The sequence below is a fragment of the Emiliania huxleyi genome, assembly GCF_000372725.1.
Source record: "Emiliania huxleyi CCMP1516 unplaced genomic scaffold EMIHUscaffold_53, whole genome shotgun sequence".
Classification (NCBI taxonomy): domain Eukaryota; phylum Haptophyta; order Isochrysidales; family Noelaerhabdaceae; genus Emiliania; species Emiliania huxleyi.
The window spans coordinates 615,016-623,591 of NW_005198017.1; the positions used below are offsets into that span (position 1 = coordinate 615,016).

Below are 8,576 nucleotides of genomic sequence, written 5' to 3' on the forward strand. Positions count from 1 at the left end.
CGCAGCGGCGCGAGCCTGCACGAGGGCGAGCCGACGCTGCAGCGCGCCGCGGGGGGCGAGGGCGAGGCGGCGGCGCTGGTCCGGCGGGCGGCGGCGCCGTGGTCGCCGGCAAGCCACTCGCTCTTCCCCGCGGCGGCCCGCGCGCGGGCGGCGCTCCTCGTCGTCTCGCTCTACGAGATCCACGAGCGGCACCATCTCGACTCGGCAGGAGCCACAAACGGCATCGCGGCGCGCGACTTTAGCGCGTGCGTGCTGCGCTTCGCGATCACGCGCGAGGCAGAGTAGGGGAGCTAGCGGCGACTGCTCGCCGTTGACTCGGTTGTCATGTCGTGTCCTCTGAGCTCTCCTCTGTCCACGAGGAGAGCTCCTCTGAGCTCTCCTCTGTCCACGCGGAGAGCTCTTTCTTTCTTGCGTTTTGGTGATACTGATACGTGGGTGCGGGTCCCCTATGCCGTAGAGCCGTATGCGGCGCCTGTGAGTCACGCGAATCTCCGTCGGCGTCGCTCTACGGCTTTACTCACGCGAATCTCCGTCCCGTCGCTCTACGGCTTTACCGCAGGAAGGCGCCAGGCGGGGCCCACTTATCCACTCAACGGCAACCTCCAAGACCAAGGGGAACGCGAAAACTGCCACGGCAACCGCCACGAAAACTGGACTAAAGCGCCTGTGACCCCCCGCCCGCACCCCCCCCACCCCCCCCACCGCCCCCACTAATGAGCCGCGTGCTCGGAGCTTTGCCGAGCTCAAAGCTCGGGTCTCGCGCGCCGACAGCCGGGGCGCGGCCTAGGCGCGGAAGGCGCCTTCGAACGCTTCCGCCTGCTCGCGCACCTTGCGCTCGTACTCAACGCTCTTGTGCCTGTACGCGTTGTGCGCCTCCCCACCCCAAAGCTTGCCCCTCCTCCGAGCCCCGCGCAGCTTCAGCCCGTTCGCCTATGAGCACTCGCAAGCGGTGTTTCGGATGTGTCTGTGGCCGTGTGCTCTCCGCAGCGCGCCGGCGTCCTTGGGCGGGCGCGGATGCACCAGCAATGCCTGAATGTCGAGGAGGAGCTGCTTGATCGTCGTCTCCGGCGTCCACGCCTGTGGTACAGATTGCTTCCTGTGACTAAGACCGGCGGCAGCGACGTCGCACGCGGGCAAGGCGCTCGTCAGGAGAGAGCTTGCGGAGGTAGATGGTGCCGTCGCTGTAGACGTTCGGGTGGAAGAGCACCTCACCCCCCGGCGCCTTGCCAAACTTGCATTCCGGAGGCTCATGTGGGTAGTCGACGGGGAAGCTCCTGTCGGCGAGGCGGGGCAGAGAGTACCTCTGAGCTCTCTCCGCAACGCTGCAGCCCCGGTACGAGCACGCACATGTGGACAGGGTAGTTGCCCCGTTCCCACATGGTGCCCTTCTTGCCCGGCACAACACAGTCCCAATGGTACGGATCCTGCGTGCCGTCAGCAGTCGTGCGCGGCCTGGCGACAAACCCCTAAAGAGACAACGCGGGTGTCGTGGAGCCACGGGCTCGTCGGCGCCGGCCGGCGAGCGTCGATCGTGCGTGAGGGTGATCGCGTCGCCAACGCTTGCGTTCCTCCTGCAGGCGTCCGCGCGCGATGTCTGACATATGGCGCAGGCTGCTCCTCGCACACTCGCTCGCCCGCCTTCCCAGCGAGCCGTCGGGCTGGTGGGGCGCAGCGGTACTCGACAGCCTGGTCCGGGGTATCGACTGGCCCGAGACAAGAAACCGCGACCACCGGTGGACCAATGAAAGAGACGAAGACGCACGGGAGGTCTACGAGCGATCGGTGCGATTCATTCGCAGAGGTCGGGGTAACACACGTAGTGCACCTCCTTGGCGGGGACGGCCTGCCAATGGCCTGGCGCGAGTTTAAAGACCGAGCCCCGGCGTAGTGGGCCCACTTGCTCGCCCGCCAGATGCAGGCCGAGATGGGCCGGCATCACCCGAGATGAGTCGAGATGAGTCGAGATGAGACGAGCGGAGCCGAGCGGAGCCGAGCGGAGCCGAGAGGAGTCGAAGCCTGCACCCCTCCGGGCAGGTGATGCCGGGCGTGCCAATCTCGTCCATCCGCGAGGAGTTTGAGCATGTCGAGCCCGGTCCGCCCCCCCCCACCACCACCACCACCACCACCGCCACCACCACCACACCCCCCACCCCACACACACCCCAGTCGCCAGTCGCCAATGCATGCTTGCCCTGCGCGCCCCTTCGCTAGCCCAGCCGTCCGGCACCGTACGGCACCGCCATCGGCGCTAGCACCGCGGTCCCGTCTCACCGCTGCCGCTGCGCCCTCCTCGCCCCGTCGCAGGTTTCGGCGTCGAGCACGCGATCGCCCGCCGCGGCACCGGGCTGCAGCACCCGGGGTGCGACTGCTGGGCCTTCCCGCGAGAGTGGGTGGCCGCGGCTGGTGCTCGGCTCGCACGACTTCTCCTGAGCCGTCTCCGAGCCTCGACTTGCGGTGTTCATCTGCACGACTTGCGGTGTGCTTGGCACGCCATCGTCCGTCGCCGTATCAGCAGCTGGCTCGTCGCGACATATCGTCGAGTTGGCCCGCTTGAAGCGGGCGAGAGGGCGATGCATGGAAAGAGTTGACTTGGAAACGGTCGTGCCGGTCGTGCTGTAGTCGTCGATGCGGATCGTGTAGTATGGCAAGTTTTCCCACGGTCGGTGCTTGGCTACGATGGTTGCGTTTCGAGGTACGCCATCGCGGCACCTGTAGCGCACGCTCTCCGACACCGCGAAATCCTGAAGGTGGCTGCACGCAGGCAGGGTGTCTCTGAGCACGGCAAGACGCACGGTCTTGGAGTTCGCTATCTCCGCTGCACCAGGCGGAGCGGTTGTCCGGAGCCAACGTGCGACATGCTCCGTGAGCTTGCCGACGGTCAGAGTTGAACACACGGGCCGAAGATGGGCGGCGAGATGCCGCGGGCGCCTCGGGTGCAGTACGAATAGGGACGGGCGAGGGAGGAAGGGCGCTGACCACGGGCGACTACGTGCCGAAGGTTCGACGACGACTACTCGCCGCCTGGGTCGCTTGGGGCGCGCGGCTCCGTCGAGGACCAGGCGCGCCCCCTACCCGGCGAGGCGTAGGTCCCCACTCTGACGAAAAGAGGGGAGGCACGGTCGACAGCCCGATCCATCAACTACACTCATCTTCTGGTGCTCAGCCCCGTGCAACAGTGGTCCGGCAGGCTGCCCCCAAGGCCCCCCGGGCCGCTGCGGGTTTGGGAGTTATGCTTAGGCACAGCTTCGGCGATGGCAGCCCCTCTCTGGGGTGTTGCATAGGCGGGGAGTCTCCCCCGCTGGTCTCCTCCTTCCCATTTTTCTTTTCTTTTGAGAGCAGGACGCCGGGTTTGTCTTGTATGTGCGTGTCGGGCCTGGGTGTGTGCGCGGGGCGGAGAGGGGCAGGAGCGTGCGGGGCGGAGGCCCAACGTCGGGCGGCTTGTCGGGGTCGACGAATTCGAGGGGGGAACGAGGAGGGGGGAATGGGCGGTCGGCGTCGGGGTAGCAGCACCAGGGCGTACGGGGTAGCCGTCACTTTCCTGCCTCACAAGGGCGGGGCTGTCCCGGAAAGTGAGAGACGCCGGGCAGCGTGGCGCACAACTGAACCCTCCCATACGTGTTTGGGGTTCCTCCTTTGCTGTCCCATCTCCCTCATCTCTTTCCCGCCTGGGCGGGGCAGCGGGCGGGCGCGCGGTGCGGTGTGGCGTGTGCATGTGTGCGACCGCAACGAAGGACCGCTCGCAAGGGACCATTCGGATTCGGTTTGTACTATTACCACGAAGGCGCTCTCAAAAAGAGAAACTTTGACCGCCGCTGACGTGTCCATGCACGGGGCGGTGGGCGAGGCGGAGGGCGAGGCGGAGGGCGTGGCTCCCTCCCCAGACGCGCCGCCGCCCTCCCGCCTGCTCGACCTCCCCACGGAGCTCCTCGTGCGCGCCCTCTCTCGCTGCGACCCCGCCGACATCGCTCGCGTCGCGGCCGTCTCGCTCCTCTTCCACGCCTCGCTCGCGGAGCAGGGCATCCGCTTGCGGGCGCAAGAGCGCGGCTATGAGCTGCCGGCGCAGCCAGAGGGCGAGGGCTGCGCCGTGCGGTGGCTGTGCTACGCTGCGCTGCTGTGCGAGTCCAACCCGCCGGCCAGGGCGGCGGCAGGCCGTTGGCACAGCCTCTTCATCGACGGCGAGGGGCGGGTCTCGTCGTGCGGGTATTCGACGTCGTTAAACTACGCGAGATCCTTCAACCCATCGCTACTCCGTCACGGGATGGGCGTGACGCAGCTCAACACGCCGACCCGCCTCCCTTCCCCGCTGGGCGACGAGCGCGCCGTGAGCGTGTCGGCTGGGTTTGCCCACAACCTCGCCCTCGCCGCTGACGGCCGCGTCTGGAGCTGGGGCGATGGAGATTGTGGCGCGCTCGGCCACGGCGACGAGCAGGACCAGCCGCTGCCCAAGAAGGTCGAGGCCTTTGCTGGCCAGCGTGTCGTCGCTGTGTCGGCTGGAGGCTACCACAGCCTCGCCCTTACCGCCGACGGCGCCGTCTGGAGTGGGGGCTTTGGAGGGGAAGGCCAGCTGGGCCACGGCGACGATCAGGACCAGCTGCTGCCCAAGATGATCGAGGCCTTGGCTGGCCAGCGCGTCGACGCTGTGTCAGCTGGAAGCTACCACAACCTCGCCATCACCGCCGGCGGTGCTGTCTGGAGCTGGGGTGATGGAGACGACGGCAAGCTGGGCCACGACACCCACGAGGCACAGCCGCTGCCCAAGCACGTCGAGGCCTTAGCCGGCCAGCCCGTCGTCGCTGTGTCGGCTGGAGGCTACCACAGCCTCGCCCTGACCACCGACGGTAGTGTCTGGAGCTGGGGCGATGGAGACGACGGCAAGCTGGGCCACGGCGACGAGCAGACCCAGCTGCTTCCCAAGAAAATCGAGGCGTTGGCGGGGCAGCGGGCCATCGCTGTGACGGCTGGAGCGCAGCACAGCCTCGCCCTCACCGCCGACGGCGCCGTCTGGAGCTGGGGCAGTGGAATCTACGGCAAGCTGGGCCACGGCGGCCAGCAGCACCGGCTGCTGCCCAAGAAGGTCGAGGCCTTTGCGGGCCGGCGCGTCGTCGCTGTGTCGGCTGGATCCCAGCACAACCTCGCCATCACCGCCGACGACGCCGTCTTCACCTGGGGCGAGGGCGTACACGGCCGCCTAGGCCACGGAGAGGACGAGTCGAACCAGCTGCTGCCCAAGAAGATCGAGGCGCGCGGCGCAGAGTGAACTCTTCGAGTCGTCTCGATCTAGACGATACTCGAAAACACTCGATCTAGACGATACTCGAAAACACTCGAGTGAGGTATCTGCGGCGGCCCTGGAGCCCCGGCTCCTGGTCGAGCGGTACGAGGCGGGGCTGCTGTTCCGCTCCTCCGTGATGCCGCGGGAGGCCGGCCTGTGGGTGGGCCGCATCACGCACGACCCGTGGCCGCTGCAGGGCGCGAGACTCACGGGCTGGCGCAGCAGCATGCTGGATGCGGTGCCAGGCCTGCCCAGCGCGCTCGTCGACCCCGACGCCGCCCCGCTCGTGCTCTACTCACCCGGCCCTACGGCAGAGTGGTCTGATTTGAAGAGCGAATCGTTGATCGTGGAGGTCCACTGTGAGTCGGGGAGGGATGGAAGGTACTGTCTGTCGATATCCGTTTTTGCCGTTGTGGGTTGGTGGTGGGTGAATGCAAAGCCAACGCCGAGTTGAGCCCGTATCTCGTCGACGAGATTGTTTTCGGAGGCGATTTGTTCGAGGACATTGTGTCCGTCGTTTTCGTAGGTGGAGGGGGCTGTGCGTCGCAAGTGTCGAGTGCGGGGGTCGGCAACACAGTTGAAGTCTCCCATAAGAACCGTGCTGCGCGTAACTAGCTGCCCAAGGGTTCGGAAGAAGAGTGCTCGTCTTCCTACTCTGGAGATTTGGGGAGCATAGACGTTGACAAATTTTGAGCCTCGTTCCACCTTGGAACCGGAGAGGGCGGAGATGCCTCCGTTGCTGTGCTCTTTCTGAAGGTGACTTTTGTGGTCAGGAGAGAGTCTCTGATGAGGATTGCGGTGCCACCCCGACTCGCTTGTTGGCTGATTGGAGCGATGTACGCCCGAAAGCCATGGATGGTCGCGGTGTTTGTAAAGTGCCCGATATACGGGCGTCTTTCAGCTCCTGGAATCCGACTATGTCGGCTTTTTTTGCCGTCTTGATGGCCTGTTCCCATGTTCCCTTCGAGAGGGCTCCTCGGATATTGGCGGATAGGACTTTGAGGTCGGGACCCTCTCCTTCGAGACCCGAAGGGGGGCTTGGGTGTGACTTTTTGTCTGATTATGCCTTAAGAGTGACGACCCTACTGGACTCTCCACTGGACTTTCGGAGGTACAACAACCGTTTTGCCCATTTTCGGTCATGCGTCAAAATATCTGAAGATCTGTAGACCGGGTGATTCTCGCATTCTCCCCAAACCTTGCTCAGCTGATCCAGCCTGGGTCGTACGCCAGCCCTGGTTGAAGAAACCAGCACCTCATCAGGCTTCCCTGAGCGTCACAGCTCGGTGATCGCGCCGACCGGACACACACCACAGACTGGACTCCTCTTGGTCCCTTCTGATGCCCTAGGCCACACCTGGCCCTTACCTGCGGCTCTAGGGCCGGGCAGGGTTTGCCCCCCGAAAAACACGTCGTCCAGAGATCTTGCCTTCCCCCAGGCGCCGCTCGCGCCGCCTCGCCACCGCTGCCGCCGCCGCTCTCTGCCCTCTCCTCGACCTCCCCACGGATAGCCCCGCCGCCGCCGCCGCGCCCTCGCCAGCCACGCCGCCGCCCGCCCGCCTCCTCGACCTCCCCACGGAGCTCCTCGCGCGCGTCGTCTCCAGCCTCGGCGGCCCCCTCGACATTGCTCGCGCCGCGGCCGTCTCGCTGCTCTTCCACGCCTCGCTCGCGCTGGAGGCCATCCGCTTGCGGGCGCAAGAGCGCGGCTTCGAGCTGCCGGCGCAGCCAGAGGACGAGGGCTGCGCCGTGCGCTGGCTGTGCGTTTCGGCGCTGCTGCGCGAGTACAACCCGCCGGTGAGGGTGGCGGCGGGCCTTCGGCACAGCCTCTTCATCGACGGCGAGGGGCGGCTCTCGTCGTGCGGCTCTGGGCTAGACGATGCTCCAGCGCTGCTCAGCCACGGGACGCCAGGGCTCCTCGGCCACGGCGAGGGCGTGACGCGGCTCAACACGCCGACCCGCCTCCCTTCGCCGCTGGGCGGCGGCGAGCGCGCGGTGAGTGTGTCGGCTGGGCTTTTGCACACCCTCGCCCTCGCCGCCGACGGCAGTGTCTTGAGCTGGGGCGGGGGAGACTCCCAACTCGGCCATGGCGACAATCAGGACCAGTGGCAGCCCAAGAAGGTCGAGGCCTTGGCTGACCAGCGCGTCGTCGCTGTGTCGGCTGGGCTGAACCACAGCTTCGCTATCACCGCCGACGGCGCCGTCTGGAGCTGGGGCAGTGGAGGCTTTGGCCGGCTGGGCCACGGCGACCAGCAGGACCAGCCGCTGCCCAAGAAGGTCGAGGCCTTTGCTGGGCGGCGCGTCGTCGCTGTGTCGGCTGGAGGACTCCACAGCCTCGCCCTCACCGCCGACGGCGCCGTCTGGAGCTGGGGCAGCGCGACCTTTGGGCAGTTGGGCCACGGCAACGAGCAGGACCAGCTGCTGCCCGAGAAGGTCGAGGCGTTTGCTGGGCGGCGCATCGTCGCTGTGCTGGCCGGAGCCGTGCACAGCCTCGCCCTCACCGCCGACGGTGCCGCGTGGAGCTGGGGCGCTGGAGGATGTGGCCGGTTGGGCCACGGCGACGTGCAGCAGCAGCTGCTGCCAAAGAAGGTTGAGGCCTTGGCGGGGAGGCGCGTCCTCGCCGTGTCGGCCGGAGGCAGACACCTCCTCGCCCTCACCGCCGACAGAGCCGTCTGGACCTGGGGCTGCGGAGACTTTGGCCAGCTCGGCCACGGCGACGCGCAGCAGCAGCTGCTGCCGAAGAAGGTAGAGGCCTTGGCTGGCCAGCGCGTCGCCGCCGTAGCGGCTGGAGGCTTCCACAGCCTCGCCCTCACCGCTGACGGCGCCGTCCTTACCTGGGGCCAGGGCGAACGCGGCTGTTTAGGCCACGGAGAGGACGTGTCGAACCAGCTGCTGCCCAAGAAGGTCGAATTTGACGAGAGTTTTGTATCGCGCGAGGCGGTATAATATTAATGTATGTCAAAGAGGGCAGGTGAGTTTTGGACGGAGGGTGGGACGCGTCCCCAAGCGCCAAGGCGCAAGGAGGGGAAGGCGCTAGGCGCGGGTCTCGCGGTCGAGGGGGGGGGGGGGGCATCTTTGACCGAAACGGCGTGACACCTGCCGCGGGGGGGGGGGGGGGGGATTTTTTACCCAAACGGCGGGACACCTGCGGGGAGGGGGTCCCTGGGCCTCCGCCGGCCCTCCGGGGGGGGACCCCCCCCTTTACCCCCAGGGGCCCCCCAAAACCAAAAAGGTTTTAAACTTACGGTGCCCCCCCAGGACCCGGGGGTTCCACCCAAGGGAAAAGTCCCCCCCCCGGCGTTTGGGA

General features: G+C 66.9%; 1 protein-coding gene across 1 annotated transcript; it reads right to left on the minus strand.

Annotated features, from left to right (window-relative positions):
• Positions 1-930: 930 nt before the first annotated feature.
• On the minus strand, positions 931-1,466 carry EMIHUDRAFT_66742 (hypothetical protein; the record flags this gene model as incomplete). The annotated part of the gene is made up of 3 exons (XM_005765967.1): positions 931-1,077; positions 1,130-1,274; positions 1,348-1,466. Coding segments are annotated over 3 exons (411 nt in total), but the record flags the coding sequence as incomplete, so codon positions are not given.
• Between the last annotated feature and the right edge of the window lie 7,110 nt (positions 1,467-8,576).